Here is a 24,191-nt window from a genome sequence, read left to right as displayed (position 1 = left end):
AGGGTAGATAAAAAAGGCCGCACTACCACTAGCTTTACGCATAAAGTTTATTTTGTACAGGTTGTTTTCTACACCGATAATAGCTCGACATAGTAGGTTTGAGTTTTTCTCCGGGTGGCATATTTCACTAGTACATGACTGTTTATAGTTAGTGTTTCCTTTGTCAGTTGAGTAGCTATATCATGAACTAGCTCGTCATCCATGCTGTCACTGTCTGAATCTAACATCTTTTTTGCTAGTTCTTCTGATGTGGATTCATGCCTTTGTTCTGTTATCTCGCCTTCGATAGAATTTTGTTTCTTCTTAATTTTCTGTTTATCAGAACCCCTCCTCTAGTCTGATTTTTTTCTGGGGTGTCAGTCAGTATTGCAGACCTTGTCTTTTTTCTTTTACATCTAGATCGATTTCCGAGTCCTGCGGTAGGCAGAGGCATAATTTGTTGGTGTATGACTTTTCTCTTAGAAGCTGAAGCCTGAATAGGAGTGTACTCTTGAGCGGAAGTAGTTTGTAGCATATCATTATTAGTAACAGTAGCAGAGTCTCATGAAGACACTCAGAAATATGAAAAAAGGTGGTATGTAATTTCCACCTGCACTTATTGCTCAGCACAAAGTAGAAAGTTAGCCACGCTCATGGGATACAACGGCTCCAACCTGTTTTTACCCTTAGAGCTAATCACTTCAGCAAGCACCTGGACAGTTGCAATGCCCACTTCATCTAGATTATATATATCCCAATTGGTTTGGGGGGCAGGTTGAGCCTGGCTCAACCTGCCCCCAAGCCAATTGGCTCAACCTGCCCCTTATGCTCATGTTGAATTCAAATGCCAAAATAAATAAATATCTTTGGAAGTCGTTGGTAATTTAAGAAGAAATTAACATAAACATGCTGCTTCTAAATATATGTTAATGAGAAGATTGTAAACAAAAATGGGAAAAAAATACAGTCGGTTGATTATGGTAGACGAGAATTACTTTTTAGGGTGTTTTCCACTATTTTAGAAATATTTCATTTACCATGCATCTGATGCAATTGCCAATGGTTTTGAAATGGCTGACATTGAGCGTTGACCTTCTGGAAAAGAACACAACTTTTAATGTGTAATGGTTTTCAAAAAAATCACTATGGCTCAACCTGTCCTCTGGCTCAACCTACCCCACTCTCCCCTAATCATTTCCATACTTATTCCTTTAACGTCGATATCAAATTTAGGGGCCATGGCTAACAAATTGAAGTTATATATGTAGTTATATACGTATAATAAATTAAAGTTCATAATAAATATTCTATTAAACGCGAAAGTGCACAATAAACTCGCTTTCGCTTTTCACTAATTTTCGTTTTACTCCCGCAATATATTTAGCATCAAGTGTCGTATCTCTTTCATGCGTTGTGGGAAAAAATTTGGCGAATAGCATATCGGAATCTTTGTTATTCCGAAGTATTCAGCACACCGACGGCAGAATTTGACTTTCAAGAGAAATTTTTATGATATCGTATGATGAAGAAAGTCTCATATGGCGGAGGCGAAAAACCATGGGTGTTCCACTTCGTAAGGCCAAAAAAAAACATCCAACTGGGACATTATAATGCAGGGTTGCGTTGTACTTGTGCAGCTACAGTGGTGTGAAAAATAAATGGACTACTTTATAAAACTTGATCATTGCTAGCGCTCAGCACTCAAGGTGATTAAATCCCTCATTAAGCTCTTGTTATTGAGTAGAACCTATACATAGTATACATCAAAAGAAAGCTTAGAATGAGTAGAACTTGATGAAACTAATTTTAGCTTGAAACAACAATGTTAGATAAGTTTTAGAGAGAGTCAAAATTAGCAATTATTTTTGGCATTTTCACTCATTTTGAATAAAATTAAACCTCTATTTTATTTATGTTCAAACTTAAAGCAGTGATGCTACTCAGATCAAAGACGTTGTGTGAAACAATCCTCATGTCGTTACGTTTTGCACAACAGAATAATTTGTCTTCGAAGTTGCTAACTTGCTATAAAAGTGAACTTCTAGCGTTAGTAGATTCATTCAGTCAAACATCGACATCATGCCTCGTCATCTTACAGAAGCAAAGCGAGCAGTCATCGTACACCTTTACCAGGAAGGCAAATCACAGCGGGAGATTGCCAAAGAAGTAAAGGTTGCTAAAAGTACTGTTTGTAACACCATCAAACGGTTTGGTGAGCAAGGTGACTTACAGGAAAGAAAGGGTAGAGGACAGAAAAATGACTGAATGATTTGACTGAATGAATCTACCAACGCTAGAAGTTCACTTTTATAGCAAGTTAACAACTTCGAAGACAAATTATTCTGTTGTGCAAAACGTAACGACATGAGGATTGTTTCACACAACGTCTTTGATCTGAGTAGCATCACTGCTTTAAGTTTGAACATAAATAAAATAGAGGTTTAATTTTATTCAAAATGAGTGAAAATGCCAAAAATAATTGCTAATTTTGACTCTCTCTAAAACTTATCTAACATTGTTGTTTCAAGCTAAAATTAGTTTCTTCAAGTTCTACTCATTCTAAGCTTTCTTTTGATGTATACATAGATATATATACCTAGATTGGCCAATAATAGCTATTCCCATCGGTTGCTTTGTCAGACTTAAATAGCACCACGTAACGTCATTGTATTGTACCTCATGCTTGACTGCACTCTTATTAACAATGGAGCTCATCAGGGGAAGTTGACAAAATCCCATTTATTTTCACATAAAAACCTTCTTGGATACATAATCCATTAAACTAAAGCAATTATGTGATAATATCTGATAACCACCATAGATTAAAAATCAAAAAGCTATGAATTGTTGCACACAAATCGTGAGCCATCAGGGCTTTATTTGCCACCCTCTCTTATCCCCATTCTCTATTTTCCCTTCTCCAAAGAAGAAGTGAGAAGGGAAAAAGAGAGAAGGGGGGAAAGGAGAGGCGGGGCAAATAGCCCACCCACTCAAAGAGCCAGACCCTAGCTAGGTAAATAGACTAAAATATTGCTGAACTAAACATGACTAAATATGATGAGTATGCAAGTATGTCTTAAGTCAAAAATGAGACAGAATTATTATTTTACAGCTGGCTATGTAGCTGGCTAGGTCACCAAAGCTGAAGTGTAATGATTGTTTCACTACCATCGTGGATGTTACTAACTATGATGTAAACCAAGCAACGAATTCCCTAATCACAGTTAAGAATCGTGGTGGCTTGACTTTGTCTTCGCCTGCGGTGATTGAGGTTTGCAACCAGTGAGAAAGCGACTGAGAGTGTTGCTTAGTAGTGCTGGATTGGTGAAAAACTTTCCAAGGCTAGCAATAATTGCCACCATGGAAAAGTTGCTGAGATTCAACATCATGCTAATGTTTATGTGTAATCATCAAGCTAGTAGCCTAGCTCGTGAGATAGCAAAAAGATATATTTTGATTAGGGCGCATTATGAAGCTAAGAATAGAGCTGGCACGAGTAGCTCGTCTGGTCTTGACCCACCTCTGGGCAGGTCAGAGGTGTCCGGGTCGGGCCACCTGACCCTCGGGTCTTCCTATATAAAGACACAGGTAGGTTTATGGCTAAACAACAGTGGTTGTATATCGCTTTTTAAGTGCGATTGAAATTGAGTCGCATATAGTCCTAGAGCGGAAGGACCAGGCGAAATAAAACAAGGTGAGTCAAGACTATATTTTTACGTCTGTGACAATAGTCTTTGGACTATAGGTTTCACAACATTTTTCGGCAAGAAATAATCAACATGTCGGTGGTCTGGGAGTTCATGAAGAAGCCAATCACGAAAGGGAAATACCAAGTTCTTTGTACAATATGCAAAAGCAAGTTAAAGGTTGACTTGCAACAAAATTCACATTACAGTTATTTGGTATCATAAGATTCACCATGTCTTACTCTGTTGTGTTCTAGGTGTGAAATATATGGGAATGTGATTACAAGCTGTTAAAAGCTAAAAAGCGAACAGTTAATCGCAGCCACACGAGACCGCCGTAGTTTAGATTCGCTTTCCAAAACGGCTCAAATGGGCTGTAGTTGTTACAGGATGGTTTCTGTTTACACTTTCATGCAACCTCATTCGTTGAAATATTTTCACAAATATACTTCACTCGTTCAATAAAACCATGTCTATTGTTCTTATATGTCTGTTTTATCGTCATTATAATGCTGTCACTTTTAGCACTGATATCTTATAACTTACCGTAAAAAATCGTTAAACTTTTTAACCTTAGCTCAAAGGAGTACATATCATTGTCTAATAATTATGACGAGGCTGTTGGTCACCTGGGATAATCGAAAAGTGCTGCAAAAATTATTTTCGAAGTATTGGGTCACGTGATCAGATTATGAATTAACGATTGAATAATGCCAAAACAAAACTGTAAAGTAGCGAACATCTATATTTGATATGGGGTATTCGGTGAAACCCGAAGTGTTTGTCATAAACTAGTGCTACAATAAGTTTCATATTGAGCTTTTTATTGGCTTTTCAATTCACGTGAGAACATCACGTGACAAGACGATAACCAAACTGTAATGACTACGTCAGATAAATAAACAGATTCCAATCTACGGCGGCTTTTCGTTTTTGAGCTTTTAAGAGTTTGTAATCACATTTCCACGTATTTGACACCTACAACACAACAGAGTAAGACATGGTGAATCTTTTGATACCAAATAAATGTAATGTGAATTTTGTTGCAAGTCAACCTTTAAGCTACAAAGAAGGGTCTACCTCAATACTATTGAGACATTTACAACGAGGGCATCCTGAGGAACTTAAAAGCGCGCCTAAGCGCGCAATCCAGCAAATTTATTTTATTTTTAGTTTCTTTCACTAATACCAGAAGTTTTAGGGAAGTGATGGATTTTTGCTTTCCACTATGCTGGGTTATCTATTTCTATGTTTGGAAAGTATTTCTTAACTAATCTCTTGTTGATTATAATAGCAGTTGAAAATAAAATCTGTAAAAAATAACTAGTCAAATCATGCCATTAATTATTAAATAGCATTGATCCGCCAATGTCTAACCGTAAATTGTAGATTGCATCTATAAACCAAGCCACAAAATATAATGATTGGTGTGATAATGGTTTCTTTTATCTTAGTTTATTGGTGTAACAATATTAGGCTGTAATATAACTATCTCTTAACCTTAAATGAATAAAAAATCGCGCGCTGTGCTGACCCGGTCCGACCCGATCTTGGCCCTCATTGCTGACCCTGAGTCTGGTCTGACCCTGCATTCCTTGATCTCGTTCCAGCTCTAGCTAAGAAAGCCATTGATTCCATTTCTCTGATCAGATTAAAACTTTAAATTAAAACATTAAGATTAAAACAGGCTCATCATATTTAGTCATTTTTAGTTCAGCATGATATTAGTCTATTCACCTAGCCAGGGTCTGGCGTTTCGGGTGGATGGGCTATTTGCCCCCCTCTCCTTTCTCCCTTCTCTTTTTTCCCCTTCTCACTTCTTCTTTGGGAAGGGGAAAAGAGAGAATGGGGATAGGAGAGGGTGGCAAATAAAGCCCTGATGGCTCACGATTTGTGTGCAACATTTCATAGCTTTTATACTTTTAATCTATGGTGGTTATCAGATATTATCACAGAATCGCTTTAGTTTACTGGATTTTGTATCCAAGAAGGTTTTAATGTGAAAATAAATGTGATTTTGTCATCTTCTCCTGATGAGCTCCATTGTTAATAGAGTGCAGTCAAGCATGAGGTACAATACAATGACGTTACGTCGTGCTATTTAAGTCTGACAGGCTTTTTCCCTATTGGCCAATCTAGGTTTATATATCTATGGATGTATACTATGTATAGGTTCTACTCAATAACAAGAGCTTAATGAGGGATTTAATCACCTTGAGTGCTGAGCGCTAGCAATGATCAAGTTTTATAAGGTGGTCCATTTATTTTTCACACCACTGTACATATACAATATATGTACTATTCATAACAAAACAGTATATCACCCTTGGTAACTATAGTTACCTACATTAACTTAGTGTACTTAGTGGTTATGATCTGCAATAGAATGTAACATGACTATGTACAGTACATACCATATGAAGCTCTTACTTTCAAGACAGCTGTATAATATAAACTTTGAATTTAACTTGGTGAATTTAGCTTGCTAAACACATGTAAATCTAAGTTATGGTATGTATTTTGCGAAACTTAACATTAATTTTGTCATCGTCTAATTCTTTATTGTTTCCAGTTTCGTTTTCACTATTACTGCAAATTATAATTTTTGTCGATGTTGTATGGCAAAAAACACCAATTTAGAGGACAGAAAAACTTCGCGTTGCACATCGTAAGATGAAAACACGTAAAACAGGGATATCGTAACCCAGGAATGCACTGTATGTGGACATAATTATCTTTGTGTGATCATAATTAAGGTTTGATTGTTTGTTTTAACTATTATTAATAAAAAATTTTAGTCTAGCTAAGTTAGAGATTTCTCAATTTTATGTAACTGTATTATCGCAACATTTTTATTTGTTAGTATTTAGATGTCCTCTGCAACTGTCGACGATAACAATAGCAACAGCAGCTTGCCACCTTCACCTAAACGGATCAAACTCACAACAAACGGCAACAGCAATATGGCAACAGAATCTGATGTGGCTAGTTCTAGCATCGATGAGGGGTTGTATTCACGGCAACTGTGAGTCAATTATGTTTTAATAATTTCTTAATATATGTTACATGTTTTTCGTAACTTTTTCACTTTTGTCATATTGGCACTCGTGTGCTATATCCTGATTGGCTGTTGAGATCAGTCTGCAAATTGTGTAATTAGTTTTCTATTCATTGCTGAATCGTTGGTATTTTACTCAATGTGTGATACGGTTGGGTCTTTCAAACCATTGTGGGCAATTCGTAAGCAAGAGGAGAATCCATCATAACCAGTATGAGGTATTCAATTCAAACAGAAATATTGAGTTGTAAAATACGTACATTGATTTTCATAAGATGTCACTTTTTGGAATTTTCTAAATCGCGTGAAAACAATTTTGGCTAACTGTTATTATCAGTTTTGTGTTTTTAACCTAGATGTTTGTCACTGGGTAAAATGAATACATGAGTGTCAGCTATAGCATGAATGAACAGTAATTGCTTGACAATGCAGTCTGATGTAGATGTATGCTCGCTATTCTCAAATCATAGATCAGTGCAATGTTCTCATTTGCTAGTGTTTTTTTGATGTATTTGAAGGTGAAATTTTCATTTGGTTAGTGGTTATGAATTTTATATAAATTTTCCTATAACTTAGTATATCATTTTCATATCATCATAAGGCAATTCTTTATTCCAGTTACGTGTTGGGTCACGAAGCCATGCACAAAATGAATGCGTCCAACATTCTAATCTCTGGTATGAAGGGACTCGGAGTTGAGATTGCCAAAAATGTTGTTTTGGGAGGAGTTAAATCGTGCATTCTGCATGATACTGAGCAAGTCCAACTTTCAGATCTGTCATCTCAGGTAAACATTGACCTATAGTTTTGTTACCATTTGTTCATTCTATTGCTGGAATTTTAGTCTGATCATAAGTTTCTTTAGCTTTGAATTACAACAATATTTTGTTAATGAATTTTTTGATTTCTGAGAATCACTGCAATTGTATCTATGATTAGTCTAAATCAGCAAATGGTTTAATATACCATGATTAGTCAATATAATATGCCTCAACTATTATATCACTCAAGCTGTGATTGTAATATATTTGGACAAACTCATACAAAGGATCTATGGGTAGCAGCAAGTAGAAAATTTGTTCTTAAAAAATGTGTACTTTTTGGTAATTTTGTAAATGTGCATTCATGGTTCGTTTTTAGAAATGATCATTTCTTAAGATACGAGACGTATTGTTATGATGTTCTGAAAGTTAATATTTCCAGGTCAATTTTGTCTAATTACTGCAAAACCTTTATTTGAGTGTCATCTCTAATAGAACGTCTCCTCTAATAGAACGTCTCCTCTAATAGAACGCCTCCTCTAATAGAACGCCTCCTCTAATAGAACGCCTCCTCTAATAGACCGTCTCCTCTAATAGAACGTCTCCTTTAATAGAACGCCTCCTTTAATATAACGCCTCCTTTAATAGAACGCCTCCTTTAATAGAACGCCTCCTTTAATAGAACGCCTCCTTTAATAGAACGCCTCCTTTAATAGAACGCCTCCTTTAATAGAACGCCTCCTTTAATAGAACGCCTCCTTTAATAGAACGCCTCCTTTAATAGAAAGCTGCCTCTACTAGAATCGCTGTCTCCAATATAAACGCCGCCTATGATGTGACGTCTCATCTAATATAATGCCAATGTTGGGGAATGTTTAAAAACAGAGCACCGCTCTCCGCTTCGACTTATATGTTTGATCTTCATGACCTCATATTAAAGTGATCTGTAGAAAATTCTCTACAAATTGGTACTAATGCTGACTAAATTACATCAATGTCAATTAATTCTTTCGTTGTTGCTCATGGTTTTACTGGCAAGTGTGCCTGAGAAGATCGAATATCAGAACTACACTCTGATTCGCAGTCACTATGGTCTAAATTTGACCCATTGGCTTGAGATTTATCCATATGGTGGTTTACATTCTGATTTTATTTGAAGACTTTGAAATGATTAGGTGAACATTTAGAATGCTCTTCAGGAATAGCATGCAATGTATTAGCATCAGGAGCGGCTCTTGCTTCAGTGTGTCCAAGTCCGGTTTCTCTCTGAAGTTTTTTTTTTTCTTCTAAACTTGGAAAGTTGCACGATCAAAATAAGTAATAACGTTATCGGCCTAATATGTTTTACTAAAAATAGTTTTTTGTTCAACTCGGTCTGATACTTTCACACATATGGAAAACCATTTGCAAAAAATGTTGACGCCGGTGACATTGTCGATCTGTGCCTGGGAGTGATCACAAAACAAATGTTGCTTCACTCATCAAAAGGATAAATTTATATTCCCAAAAAGATGACCAGCTAGTCTGAAAACGAAGCTCCGCCATCTAATTGAGCGCCACTATAGTGGGATGGGAGTCTTTAAAAATTAGCGTTGGTTGCTCAAATAGAGGTTTTACCGTATTTTGTGTTAAGTATAGATTTTTACAAATAGCATATTTGCATGAAGCGGCGTATTTTCAATGAATTTTTCTTACTAGAATAGGCTGGAGTGAAAAGGTGTGACTTTAGCTTTGGTCACTATTTGGGCTGCAGAGACCACCTAACACACTCAACTTGGCTGTCGAGTTCCAATTACCAATTTTTTGCGACGTATACCTTGTATATTACGGATGGCTAAAAATCATGTTTTATCGTTTTAACAGCCATGTATATGTGGGTGGGTGTGCGCGCGTGTATCAACCTCAACTCTTTGCATGGTGAGCCGATGAGCCGATGGTGCTTTATCGAATAAAATATGCCTTCAATAAAAATGTATAGACATTCTCAATGTTCTTAAACTGCTTGCTGTAACAAATTTATTATATGATTATTATTGGCTGTTGTCCATCCACCTGTTCACTTTTTTTGTTAAAAAGCAATCTTTATTCTCAGTTGAGCACAAATATTCTGAGACCTTGGAAAGTGGCTGATTGGCTCAGTTGGTTAAAGCATCAGTTTTTTAGGAAGTTGAATGTCATGTCATGGTTGCCAGTCCCATATTGGCTTACATTTTAGTCGTCCATATTAATTGCATACATAAAATTTTGTGATTTTGTAGAAGTTAGTATATTTAACACGGTTGCTATTGTGACACAAAATTAAAAGGCTTCCGCATCCATTTTGCACTTCATTTTTGACAATTTAACATTGATTCAAAAGTCACCTTTTCTTAATGATGAATCTGTCAGTTCCTCTAAAAAGAATCTCAAACGAAGCTGATTTCAAATAGAAGGAATTACAATGGAAATTGTAATCTGTCCAATGAGGACTACTCATTTCAATGACCCAAATACACAAATTATTTCTTATTCGTCAATTGTAAAAGCTTATAAACTAGCTATTTGTAAAGGTAGATGTCATTTAAAATGACCAATGTTTATTAAGAAATGTACGAGGAGATAATCCTTGGTTTTACTTTTTATGTTATAAAACGTATTTAGTTACGGTTTGTTTGTATGCATACATATCAGTTTTGCACCAGAATTATACTTATTTTATAATGTATTACTTTTTAATGCCGAAAGATCCTAAATGAGCTCAACCTGCTTTAGACCTATTTAGCGACCATTGTATAGAATTGAACAGGCACACCAAAACATGGCAGCAGCCAAAGGTGTTAACTGCAATTTTCTTTGTTAATCCCAATCAAGGAAATACTTTTTGTACCAGATACTGACCTAGCAAGAATGATGAGTTACATAGATTTGTTATGTCTCATATGAATAAATTTCACATCTTGCTATACTTCATGTCTTATTCAACATTTTGTTGTGAATGTTTGTTTTTGCTGCTGTTGATAACTTGGCTGTTTTTGGCATGCTGATAAACAGCAAATGAGAGCATCAAGCATCAATTTTTTTCATGGTGAGATACTAGAAAAATATTTTAATTTCAACACCCAAAGCAAAACTGGTCAAAAATTCACTCCAGGCAAATTAAAAACTTGCATATCTCATATTTAAACAACAAAAGATTAACAGAATTTTCCAAGGGTACCATTATATGCGTCCCAGATTCAATCAAGATCATACAATTGAAGGAAATAAAATTGGATCCGGTCTGCATTATATGAACAGCTATGTTCGAAACAAATTAATGACAATTTCAAACTGGTATCATGAGTTTCAATGAATTTTCAAAGGCGGCCAACTTCCATATTCTAATCCAAACCCGTACATATACAACTGTCCTTATAACCGTTTAAGAAAGGATGACTGATGAACTAAATTCTGCTAAGTATTACTTAGCAGATTTCAACAAATGGTATACATTTTAAAAGTGTTAAATAAAATTCCTTTCACTGATTACAGAATTTACGTTACTAAGTATGTAAATTTGTATCAAGGTTCATTTGGTAATTAACCATTGAGATAATCTTGTGGTGGCCATAATAAGTGTTGAATTTGCTTAGGCCTCTGTGTTGGGGATATCGTGATTAACCACTGCGATCAGCCCCTTTTGCTGTTGAACCAGCACTGAAGTTATTGTCCACAGCGTTATGAATGCTAAATCTTGCATTAGTAGTTTAGTAAGCATTTCTGCTATCACATCTTACATAGAAATTATATTTATATAACAAGTTTTCTTTCATATTTCTATATATATAAAGTAAACATCAAGTCCAACATATCATTTAAAATAATATTCAGATTAATTTTATAATGACCTCATCGGTAGTTTAATCCTACTCTACAAAACATGTAAATAGGCAATTGCACAGATCATGCTTGATATGTAAACAACAAATCACCAAACAAAAGATGATCTGGGGAGAATTGACCTGGAGTGAAGGTGATACTGACTGTCAATAGGATATTCTAGGTTTTTTTACGCGCGTACATATATGTAAGAAAACCTTGTCCACTCTCTATATTTTTAAACTAGCATAGTTCAAGCAGAGCACAATAGCTTACACTACTTCAAAAATCAATGTGTAAGTTTGTCTTACATAAAATAACATGCGCGCTCGCTTTGCATTGACATCATGTTGTTCTATTGAGATGTTTCTCCAAGGAGTTGGTTGGAGTCTCATGAGGTTGTGTTTCTCAGTACATCATTAATACACTCCTTGCGTTTACACGACAAATTAGTAGCGTTTTATGTGCATATTATTTGTAGTTCTTTTTAACGGAGAATGACATTGGGCAAAATCGTGCTGAAGTGGTGACCCCAAGGGTGGCAGAGTTAAACTCGTATGTACCCACTGAGGCATACACAGGCGAGCTCACTTCGGACTACTTGTCCAAATTTCAGGTTAGTAGCTATACCTGTCTCCATTGTTTGCTTTTACTTAAGTACAAACTCGCACATGCATTCTAGAAACCTAGCTGTGATTTTTCATACTATGTATGACAATTTACTATTTTCGGCCCGGCGTTTTGACGGAGGAAATGTTTTCCAGCAATGGACAAATCTCTCGGGGCTTAGGCCAAGGCAGTTTTCAATTGGATTTTTGTGTGATTATAAGCGATTTGTTGAAACACTGTTGTTAGGTGTAGTCGTGAGTGTGTGTGGTAGGTATAAGCTGTATGTATAAGAGTTCGGCTATTTGACTTGTAGGTTGTAGTCCTCACCAACTCTTCCTTTGAACAGCAATTGGAACTCGGTGACTATTGTCATGCAAACTCTATCAAGTTCATTGTTGCTGAGACATTTGGCTTGTTTGGGTAAGTTTTTTTTTAAATTAATGCATTTTGTCAATTTTCGAGTTAACTGGTAAAGAATGTTCACTCTAGAATACTTTTATTTATACAGTTGTTTTATCTATGTTAACTATGCTCCAATAGCCAGACACAAGATCTGATGTATTTTTTTATGTCTGGAATGTTTGACATTGGTCTGACAAGCTGTTTAGAAATTGGCTGGAGAGGGCTTGTCATGAGTTTTTTAACGCATCAAAGACCTCGCAAATCTAAGATAACTGAACCATTTCTATAGTGTGAACAGTTAAGTCTAATTATCATCATAGTATTGGGCCCGCGCTGGTAGACCAATATACTTGACATAGAAATGAGCTCATGCCCACTAGCTTCAGTTAATACTTGAGTCCAAGACAGTTTCAGGTCAAATCTGATTTGGTAATTGTTATTGAAAATGATTGTGTCGGGCTGTACATTACTCACAGTTTCAGACCAACACTATTTGAACCGTGTAAACATCTCTTTGTTTTGACTGTATTAATAAAGAATTCAAGACACTTGGTGCCTTCATTGGCTGTAGATACTAACAGTAGTAAAATATAAGGTTAGACTTGTGTCAAGTTGAGTCAGTTATGGTTGTCTTAGCTTGGTCGATATGCGCTTTGAAGCAACCACAAACATATATGCGGGAAGTTATATATGAAATAGCTAAATGTCGGCGTTAAATTATAGCCAGAATTATTTTATAACAGAAGTCATCGCTTTTGACAATTGTTAGATGTACAATGGTTATGCTGTTATTAATAGGTGGAGTACAATAAGTTCATATGCCCTTACCATGGTTTTGCAGGCACATCTTTTGTGACTTTGGCCCAGAATTCACAATTCATGACACGACTGGAGAGAATCCCATCAGTAACATGGTTGCCTCCATTAGTCGAGACAAACAAGGAGTAGTAACGTGTCTAGATGACACGAGACACGGAATGGAGTCGGGTGACTTTGTTACATTCTCTGAGGTGCAAGGAATGACTGAGCTAAATGATGGGAAACCTAGGAAAATTAAAGTAGGTTTTTCTTTATAGCCAAGTCCGTAAGTTTTCATCTTTCTAACTCATTGGGCAGATCAAGAATCGATCAGTTTCACACCTTTTACTGCTACATTTAGTGATGCAGCAAGTTGTTCCTTGCAGGTTCTCGGGCCATTTACATTTAGTATAGGAGACACGTCCAACTATAACAACTATGTGAGAGGAGGTATCGCCGTCCAGTCTAAACAGCCAGCCACCATCAAGTTTGTAAGTGTCCTTCTGCATGGTGCTTGTGCATTCTGTAGTGTGTTGTGCTTGTAAGATGAGCTGTGCCGCTTGTTACAGAAATCTATGAAAGAGTCGACAAAATCTCCTGACTTTGTAATAACAGATTTTGCCAAGTTTGGCAGGGCAGAGCAGTGTAACATCGGATTCCAGGCCTTACACAAATATAAGCTGGAACATGGCAGTCTTCCCAAACCTTGGTGCAAGGTTGGAATATTTCTCTCTACGTTTATTTTTTTAATTTTTGTGTTGTCAAGCTAGCGTAAGGCTACATACAAGATAGGTGCATCATATCATTAGCACAACCTTTGTTGATGATAGATATTGTTAACATAGGAATTGCCGTGATACCTCTGTTACATTGGCACGCTTTTTACGACTAAATAAATATGCAAAAAATTTTATTATTAATTTGTTATATCTATAGCCTGATGCTGAGCAGTTTATGAAGATAGTCCACGCTGTGAATGAAGCATCGCCTGCTAAGGTTGATATCGACAGTGATCTTATGAAGAAGTTATCTTACGTGGCAGGGGGTGACCTTTGCCCCATGCAGGCCGTAATTGGAGGTATCACTGCACAAGAAGTGATGAAGGCGTGCAGTGGCAAGTTCATGCCTATTTGTCAGCATCTACATTTTGATGCGTTGGAATGCCTTCCCACCACCGATATTGATGAAACATTGGCCAAGTGTGTAAGTTCTTTGCCTACTGTGGAAGGCTTTAAGCTATCTATTTACAGTGAAACTCGGATAACTCGCCCTCGGATAGCTCGAACGGAATCGGATAGCCCTCCGATAGCTTGTTTGGTCCGTTCCCACGCAATGATAAATTGCTTTAGATAACTCGACCTTAACTTTGTTAACTCGAACAGTTTTTTGCTCAACGGCTACTGTTATCGCTTTAGAATATCACTTTATTCCAAGCCATACAGATAAACATCAACTTTTAATAGTTCTTAGGTGTCATTATTACCGCTATCGGCAAAATATTTTTTGTTAACGACTCTTCGAAAAGGTTTGCAAAAAAAAACATTTTACCAAACATCCGCTTGGGATAGCCTTCCGAAAGCAAGGAGAAGCGAGATAACCTTCAGATAAACTTAAAGAAACGTCGGCGAAATTGGTTTTTGTTAAAATGCTCACAAGAAAAATGTCTTTTTTTACTTAGTGTTTCAACCGCGATTAAGTTTTGCCTATTTTAATCTGAAAACGTCCTGGCAGTCACATCATCTAAAACAAACAAACAAATCTCAAATAATAGGAAAATATTTATACTTTTGATAAAAATTGTTAAAACATTACATGAGAGGCTCCTTAACTTGCTACGAGCAATCAATGCTTTTGATTTATAATTAGTTTGTATATGTACTGATAAATACATGCACTTGTGACAGTGTTCTCATAACTTGAACGCTCTGATAACTCGAACACCTTCTGTCGATCACGTGAAGGTCGAGTTTCACTGTATATGCACAGCTGTAAATTTGTTAACTTTACTATTTCGCTTGAAAGTTTTAAATATTTGGTCTTGGTAGTTGAAGAGGTTTTGCGTATCGCATAGCCTCTGGTGCTGATTTCTTTAGCAGTTTTGCAACAAATTTATATTGTTTGATTCATATATAAAAATTGTACAATTTTAAAATACGTTTTGCTATGGCATGATTAAAACTCATCAGTTCGCTTGTTGGTAAGTGCTCTTTAATGTTTGTTTGTGTAGAATAAATTGCGCTGTTTGCTACTCTGTTTATTGGCTATCAAATTTAAGTTATGGACAAGTCGTACCTCGACATACGAGCTTAATGTGGTCCCCTCTGAGCTCCTGTGTCAATTTTCTCCTATCTCAAAGCGATATTTTCTGTATAAAGCATCTAAATACAAATTAATCCTAATTAATATTACTTAATTAGGTCCCATCCCCGTAAAAAAACACCTAAAAACAGGATATTTCTATGAAAAAACGTATTTTTAATTGTTGTAATTTACTACTTACGCTCGCAAATGCTTATCTGTTGGTGATGATCTGCAATAAAATGGAACATTATTATGTGCAGTACTAAAGGGAGTTCTTAACTTCGAGACAAACGTAGTGACTAACTGCGGTGTGAGAGACTTCACTGGAACATGTTCGGTACGCTACATTACGTACCGTGACTGTGACATTACGTAACAAAAACTTTAAATTTAACTTAAATGAAGATAGCTTTTAAAACACATGTTTTAAAATATGTTTAAATCTTACACTAATCTTAGTTCTAATTTTGTCTTTGTTTTCATTTTTTATTATCTACTCGCTTGGCGCGTTTTGCCTCGCTTTCACTATCACTTTTAGCTGGTTTTTTTAAAACTGATCCAATGAAAAAGACCGAGCGCTGCTGTTCTCGAAAATGGCCTCTCGCATATTGGACTATCAAGAACCGTCTCGTATGCTTGTATCCCAAATTTGTCTTGTATCTCAATTTTCTCAAATATTGGGGGCACTCGTATGTCAAGGCATGGCTGAACATTCATTCTATCAAATTTTGCTTGGAGCTGTATTTGTCTAAGAGCAAATCTATATAAAGTTAGGCACCCAGTTTGCTCTGTCTTCGTTTTACCGGGCTTCTGTTTCTAACTTGCCAGAATACTATGTCAGATCTTTGCGTTGATTCGTATGCAAATTGTACATTTATCTTTCAGCCAAATAATCGATACAGCAGCCAAGTTGCTGTTTTTGGTCAAGAATTCCAGCAAAAGCTCGAGCAGCTGAAATATTTTCTAGTGAGTATATTGATATTAATTGGGTAATTCCATTTAAAGTCAGCCTACATGTTGTTGGTAGTTGCAAATAAAGAACAAAACTGTAAAATAGTCTCCATAGCATTAGAATAGTATTGAGCTAATTTGGTTTGGCAGTATATCTCTATTCAATGCTGTTTCGACATCAAGAGAAGGTCACCATTTTATTTATGTATTTCATTCTATTAGGTTGGAGCGGGTGCTATCGGTTGTGAAATGCTGAAGAATTGGGCCATGATGGGTGTTGGCTGTGGCAAAGGTGGACAGATATTTGTTACAGACATGGACACTATAGAGAAATCAAATCTCAATCGGCAATTCCTTTTCCGGTCTCAAGATGTGCAGGTATGGTTTGTGAGTGTAGACCATCTAAAATAGTTGCCAGTCCATTCGTATTTCCTTAATTGGTGTGATCAGAACACCGTAATTGTGTGATCAAATTTTGTGTTGTCGGCAACTTTTCTTGTAAGCTGAATTGTGTTGTAGAAATTAAAGTCCTCGTGTGCTGCCGATGCTGTGAAAAGAATGAATCCAAATGTACAAATCACCGCTCATCAGAATAGAGTTGGAGGTGAAACTGAGCATGTCTATGACGACAGTTTCTTTGAGGCTCTGGACGGTGTAACTAATGCCCTTGACAATGTTACAGCTAGTAAGTTTGTTCTTAGAGCTATGAACAAGACATTAACGAGTATAGGACATGTTTTCATCAGTAATGAAACTATCATCAGACATTGACTTGCGAATACTCTAAAAAGTGACGAAACAGCATGAAATGAGTAAAAGTTAGGAGGTTGGACTTGAAATATAATAATATATTACTAATATATAATAAATGAAAAATATGAACAAATATAAAAAACACAGGATCCATGTTATGCTAATAGTTCTATCATCACCTCTACCCCGTCTATCATGACCTGCATCATCAAGATTTCGTATGTCGAAGTTGTTTGATTATACCATTGCTTTAAAGATCGTGTACGCAACTTTTGGGTGAATAGTAGTGACACATCTTTTGCCATAATTCCATTTTTCAACTTGCTATTTAAGGGACCTATATGGATAGGCGATGTGTGTACTACAAGAAGTCCTTGTTGGAGTCTGGTACCCTTGGAACTAAGGCAAATGTGCAGGTTGTACTACCTCATCTTACCGAAAGCTATTCATCTAGCCAAGACCCTCCAGAGAAGTCCATTCCACAGTGCACTCTCAAGAACTTTCCTAACGCTATTGAGCACACCTTACAATGGGCTCGTGAGCAGTTTGAGGGCCTCTTTGCGAACACAGCTGAGAATGTCGACCAATATATTCGTGATCCTCATTTTGTGAGCAGGACCAAAAAGCTCCCAGGCTCTCAGCCAGTATGTGTTTGCTTTACGATATGAGTACTTTGCATCAAATTGTGCCAAACCACAGATATTCTATTTCTCGTTTGCTAAACTGTTTTCTTATGATTGTTGACTGACTTCCTTGTTCTATACTTGAGTGAACTGTATAGTAGTTGATGTATTGGAAAACACTATAGAACCAAACTATGTGAAGGAGAACTGCAGGAATATTTACGGATTCACAAAACTGCAATGTTTTGAGTCTTGGAGGTTGTATGTCTAACATTACATATTAATACTAGTATTTGGTTAAATTCTACAGCGTATCTTGCTAGGTCATTGCTTGCCTGCGCATACTTGCATTTTTTCCATTTGCTGTTGCTGTCAAGGCTCTGTATATAATTGTATATCTCCTTTTGACAGATGGAGATCTTCATCTCGCTACGCAATGTTCTTAATGCAAAAGCAAATTCATTTGAGGACTGTGTGCAATGGGCCTTAAATTTATTCCAAGAAAACTATAATGACTCCATTCGGCAGCTCCTCTTCAATTTCCCTGCTGACGCTACGACTACTAGTGGTGCGCTTTTTTGGTCTGGACCAAAGCGATGTCCACACCCGTTAGTCCTTGATGTAACCTTAGACACTCATTTAGAATTCATAGTGTCTGCTGCTAATCTTCGTGCATACATGTACGGCATAAAGCAATGCTCCGATCGAACGGCAATAGCCAAGATAGTGTCTGGAATGAAGCCTCCTCCATTCGAACCAAAGGCAGGCGTGAGAATAGATGCTAATGAGGCGGAAGCTGCAGCGAACAATGATGCTATCACAGGTTGGTGTTTTCTATCCATGTTTCCTAAATCTTGTGCTTAAAATTACACATGGCACTCAGTTGCTTTATTTATCTACTTGTATTCTCGCTTATATCATCTGATATATGAAGTGAAATATCTTTCGTAATCACATTAATGAGCCTCATCGCATTGTGTGGTTCACATGTTTTGTTCTATTGATCCTATTTATATACAGATTCGGAGAGCATAGAGAGAGTGTTAGCTGAACTGCCAGCCCCGTCCAGTCTAAAGGACGTAATTGTTCGCAAGTCGGACTTTGAGAAGGATGACGACACTAACTATCATATGGATTTCATCACATCCTGTAGCAATCTTCGTGCTGAGAACTATTCGATTCCTCCTGCTGATAAACACAAGAGTAAGCTCATTGCCGGCAAGATTATTCCTGCTATAGCCACCACCACTGCGATGGTAGTCGGACTGGTCTGCATTGAAATGTACAAGGTACGCATTTTTTACGTATTCCTGGCATTGGAGGTATTCTTGGCATTGGCATGATATACTTTGACATTTTTGTAGATCATGCTCAGCTTTGTCCATTCTTTTCATGTTCTTTTTAAATCATGTCCACGTGTAATTTTTTCAATTCGACATTTGGTTTCTAACTTCGAATAATTTTCCTCTGTTTGTACCATCCCTAAATTTCAGCTACTTGGTTTATTGTTGCTAGGGTTTCTTTTTATTTACAGTAGACGCGCCATTCCTTATAATGTAAAGAATTTGTCAAGTTTTTACTTCATACTACGTAAAAGGTTTCATATAACGTTAAGTGCAAAGTCAGGGTAAATTCTCAAATATGATTTCAATAATGTGCATCTCGTAGTTAGCCTTAAAAATATCGCTTTCCCTCTTGCTGCACATACAAGAGAGAAAACAATGTAAAGTTTTACCTATCTTTATTATACACGTATGTACTAGTAATCTGACAGTTTATTTCGCCATGAGAAATCGTCAGATGTGTCGATAAAGCACAGATACGATAATAAGTAAAGTAGCTGCGCAATTATTTGGTGTCCGTGTTAAAGTGTCAGTCTCCCAATCTGAATGTCACGCGTTGGAGAATTGTCAAAAGCCATCTTTTATCATAACTTTTAACCTTGTCGCGGGCTAGATGGACAGATGGACACTTCTCTTATTTTAGTAAAGTTATATTTTTGTTTTACTTTATTATAGACATAAAACATTTTTATTTTCCTTTCGCAAAAATTCTTCCTTGTCTAGAATTGAAAAATACTCGAGGTAAATTGACATTGGCGGCATTGGTTCTTCTTAACTCATTGTAAAATTATCGCAATCATGGACCCTGACCCGAGTGACGATGATAAGAAAAAAATATTGGTTAGTTGTTGATACAAACCGATAGTACTACAGTTACGATACAATCATTAAATTAAAAAGTTGAGTCTAGTCTTTTTCCTTTTTGAATGACCATAAGGGTGAGTTTAAGAAGGTTTTGGAACAGATTAGGCAATTCACATGTATTTTACTGTTCGTATAATATAAATCCCTATGTTGTAATCATTCCTGAAACGGATTATGCTGTAGGAATGTTTACTGTATTTTGAAAAGCATTATTTTGCTAAAGCAGTTTTTGGTAGTTGATGATCAACAATTTCAACACTGAAACTAGAAGTTGTCTACTAGTTCTTTAGACTGAAAATCCTAACTAAGAGTTAGTTGTCAAAATACTTGACATATACAATTTCATTACATTTTTACACTTAATCTATTAATTACTCGCTGTTGATTAAATGTTTGTCTGTTAAAATTTGGGGTGTTTTGACAGTGCCTTTTGTCGTTGTAGATGGTTCAAGGCCATACTGACATAGAATTGTATAAAAATGGATTTGTCAATCTTGCTCTGCCTTTCTTCGGCTTCTCTAATCCAGTTGCACCAGTCAAGAATAAGTATTACGACCATGAGTTTTCGCTCTGGGATCGATTCGAGGTTGACGGATCTACTGGCGCCTCAGGGGAAATGACTCTACAGGAACTAATTGACTATTTCCAGGTGATTTACACGGTGTACAAATTGAGTGTTATGCTTGTCTAGTTAAGGCTGAAAATTTCAAGCGATGCTTGAAGCTTCTTTGTCTTTTCATATGTTGGATGTAGATTTTATTAATATTATACACTTGAATGTATATGTGAATGTTACATGAAAACTTCTCCTTTTCAGTAGCATATGTCGTGTTCGGTTCATAGGACACTGAATGAAAACACATTGGATATAATACTGCTTATTCGCATAAAGCAAATGCTTTCTCCACCACTCCTCCTTTTGCTGACTGCCCGCCCTTCTCATTCCTTTGATAAGTAATCGCATGTTAGCTTTTAGAAGCTTCCATTTTTTTATGGCACTGCTCTTAAGCTGGCTTTTCAGAAAAAAAAAACAATTAATTCAATAGCATTCTAAATATATATTTAGTAATGATTTCCAGGGATTGATTGACAATATCACACAAAACACGTGGCATTTGTTTGGCATGATAAAATCCAAAGTAAATGTTCAGCATGGTATAAGTCACTAGCCAATATCATATATTAAATGCTAATTTGTACTGTAGTCTGTAAGAAATACAGTTGAAGTTATATGAAGCTTAAGGATGGTTTCTTTGGTGTAAGTTTCTCAGAATAGCGTTGGAAGAGTGAAGATTAACTTAAGTTTTGTTGTCTGTGAGCAACTAAGAAACTGTCATTGTCTATAAGCAGGATGCCGAGGCATCTCTTGCTAGTCGGCATCATAATGGGAAACTACTCTGTAGCTAATGTTCATTGTACACCTAAAACAATGTTTCAATATATGAGCGGGTCTACATTGGAAGACGAGTAATTCTATAATCGTATCTAGACAACACATGGTAAATTATGTAAATAAGCAAACTGATCTCTCTGATTGCCTCCCACAAATTTAAAAATTGATTTAAATCAAGTTATTGCGACGATACTTCAATTGAAGTTTTTTATTGAGTTAATCGTGTCTTGCAACCAATTTTGTTAAATATTCAGGTGCAAATGTTAAAATGAAGATCCCTCTTTTCAGGCTGGCTCGCATCCTCGATGTTATTCTTGTTTATCTGATGAGTTTGTTGTACCGTTTTTCAGCGCATTCATTGTGAGCGCCGTCTGGTAAGTTTGAACGCCTTTATTTATTTAGAATGAGCACAAGCTAGAGATTACAATGCTGTCTCAAGGAGTAGCCATGATATTCGCTTTCTTTATGGCCCCAGCTACAAAAAAAGAAAGACTCGCTATGCCGTAAGTGCATTACACATGATTTCCAACTCCTCTGGTATTAAACTCATTGTTAGTAACAGTTGTCAACAGCATATTAGTTGATTTTTGCGATCGTTTCACTATGATCGCTATTGATTACTAGGATTAATTACTATGCTGATAGCTTGTTACGTTAAGTTTATTGGGTCAAGTTTATCACTCATACGGAATGTCTTTTCAGAGAATTTAATAACTCGACCCGGAACCTAGAATATGAAGCCACACAGTGGCCAAGCTTCAGGCTATTAGTACAAATGCAGTAGATACAGTAATCCTCCTACTTTGTTAGATTACTATTCAGATCCACCCACGAAATGAGAAATTTCTTTAAATAAAAACTAGATTTTTAAAGTATATGATGTAATTCACTTCAGGACTGCTTTTTAAACTTTCGTCATCACGCTATGCGCGTAAAAGTACATGTCCTTGTACATGCAGCATAGTGTATAGAATACTGATACTCATAAGATATGATTGAAAACTGAATGATGAAGCACGGCTGGGGCCAAAATCAAAGAGGCAAAGTCAATGCTCAATATTCTTGAGCCAATCAGCAGTCAGGAAAGCAAAATGATGGAAATCCCTTATTGGTGATTCTCTTAGATGAAAGATATGGAATGGTCGAATTCAATCAAATAATTGAGAGCGTTTTCATTTTAATTTGCATCTTGGGCCTTTTCACTTTCACTTGCCTAATTCTGATGCGTTGAGAACTTTGGAAGGTAGTATGTCGGTTCAAGTGTTTGCGCACAATCCAAAGCAAATGTAATAAAAAAAATGTTAAAAATTAATTTGTTGTTGCAATATTTGGAGCAGCATCTACTTTTGTTTAGTTTGATTGTTTCAATGCGTTAGTCCTCTGTACTAGCAATCTTGATTCTGGTAGATTGAGCAAGGTCGTACTTCAAGTCACAAAGAAGCAATCACTGCCAGCCCATGTTAAATCACTTGTGATGGAAATGTGCTGCAATGACACTAGTGGAGAGGATGTTGAAGTGCCTTACATCAAGTATGACCTTCCTGCTTAGGACTGACCTTTCCTTGTAGTTGCTTGTCTCTGTCATCATTCTCATCGTCATATTATGCTCTTATTGTAATATCACCAGAGCACGCTTTCTGTTTCACTGTCAGTATATCATCAGCTAATTATATTATCCTTTTTAACATTTGTGTAAATATATCACTTGATTATTGTCTCTCTATCCTTTAACAATGTAAATTGTCTTCACATCTAGCAAAGAATCGCTGCGGGGCTCAGAATTTTCTTATCAACGGCGAGTAAAATATTCAAGTGTTTTTTTCTGCAAGAATCAAACAAGATATTCTGAGTCTGGTGCATTGCTAGCCTAGCTTGCACTCGGTTATTGTTGTTTTATGTTCATGTTATTGAATGGTTCTATACTTTCTTCGTTACATTGTATCCATAGAATATACTGTAAGTCTGTAGTTTAACCGTAATAAAGGTGCTGGTATTCAATGTTATTCCATGCTCACCAGATAGAGAACTAGGTTCACTTCATGCTGTGAGGGCTGCTGCTAACACTCATTTTGTATGTGTGTTAGAAAAGATCAGGTGTTTTGCATTTGAGTAGTCTCTGATGAAACTGCTCAGTAGGTATATCGTTTTATAAATGAACGATTGATAAATCTTGGCTGCTAAGTTATAATGGCTGCAAAAAGTTGTTTGTGGATTAGCATCCTCCTTAAAGATGTTACAACTCCGCATCTTTGTGTTCAAATGAATAATAATAATATACAGTCCATCTTTGATAAAGACAGTGATGTTACATGCGCTAATAAAACCTTGTATATTTTGTTCACAAAGCTAGCTGTTTAGATCAGAGCAGGCATTTGCAAATAAAGTGCAGTAAAGACAAACTGCACACTCTAGTTTTTACCTTACTGTATGTACTTTTATGCAGCATGACCACCAGTAAGTAGTGTCTATGCAAAGAGGTGAGATAGTTTGCTATTGATGGCAAAATGTAAGGAAAATAGGAAGAAGGAAATACCATAAAAATATTAAATTGATTGAATTACATAAATACAAATCGGTGAATAACACGTGGGATCAGTGTGTGAATGAATAAGATGTGGTGAGTTTGTTCTGCAAACAGTCCGGTCTAAAACCACCAGATATTAGGCATTTGTAATGCATGTCTTGTGAGATTATTTCTCGAAAATAATTTCCTTAAAAACAAGTTTATCTACGTACTGTACAAGCTGATTTAACGGGGAGCGTATCATTATATTATTGTAAATAATGTTTGTAATAACTGCTACCGCAATAAAATTTCATGTAATTTTTAGAT

The 24,191-nt window shown here is 36.3% G+C and overlaps 1 protein-coding gene across 2 annotated transcripts in view; it reads left to right on the top strand.

The window, feature by feature from the left end:
• The window catches only part of LOC137391312 (ubiquitin-like modifier-activating enzyme 1), a 29,025-nt gene extending 5,669 nt beyond the window's left edge, over positions 1-23,356 (top strand). For both annotated transcript variants that reach the window (XM_068077741.1, XM_068077742.1), the window contains exons 2-18: positions 6,529-6,690; positions 7,342-7,510; positions 11,803-11,937; positions 12,244-12,350; positions 13,174-13,390; positions 13,517-13,621; positions 13,700-13,846; positions 14,067-14,333; positions 16,317-16,397; positions 16,605-16,760; positions 16,902-17,067; positions 17,469-17,779; positions 18,170-18,581; positions 18,779-19,047; positions 20,408-20,614; positions 21,761-21,861; positions 22,766-23,356. In XM_068077741.1, the coding sequence (XP_067933842.1) occupies positions 6,536-6,690; positions 7,342-7,510; positions 11,803-11,937; positions 12,244-12,350; positions 13,174-13,390; positions 13,517-13,621; positions 13,700-13,846; positions 14,067-14,333; positions 16,317-16,397; positions 16,605-16,760; positions 16,902-17,067; positions 17,469-17,779; positions 18,170-18,581; positions 18,779-19,047; positions 20,408-20,614; positions 21,761-21,861; positions 22,766-22,907 (3,147 nt within the window). In that variant the 5' untranslated portion in view covers positions 6,529-6,535 and the 3' untranslated portion in view covers positions 22,908-23,356. The remainder of the gene's footprint in view (positions 1-6,528; positions 6,691-7,341; positions 7,511-11,802; positions 11,938-12,243; positions 12,351-13,173; positions 13,391-13,516; positions 13,622-13,699; positions 13,847-14,066; positions 14,334-16,316; positions 16,398-16,604; positions 16,761-16,901; positions 17,068-17,468; positions 17,780-18,169; positions 18,582-18,778; positions 19,048-20,407; positions 20,615-21,760; positions 21,862-22,765) is intronic.
• Positions 23,357-24,191: the final 835 nt, after the last annotated feature.

The sequence above is a fragment of the Watersipora subatra genome, chromosome 3 (assembly GCF_963576615.1).
Source record: "Watersipora subatra chromosome 3, tzWatSuba1.1, whole genome shotgun sequence".
Taxonomy (NCBI): Eukaryota; Metazoa; Bryozoa; class Gymnolaemata; order Cheilostomatida; family Watersiporidae; genus Watersipora; species Watersipora subatra.
The sequence above is the reverse complement of the archived record's forward strand: the minus strand, read 5'-3'. Positions and strand labels throughout refer to the sequence as shown.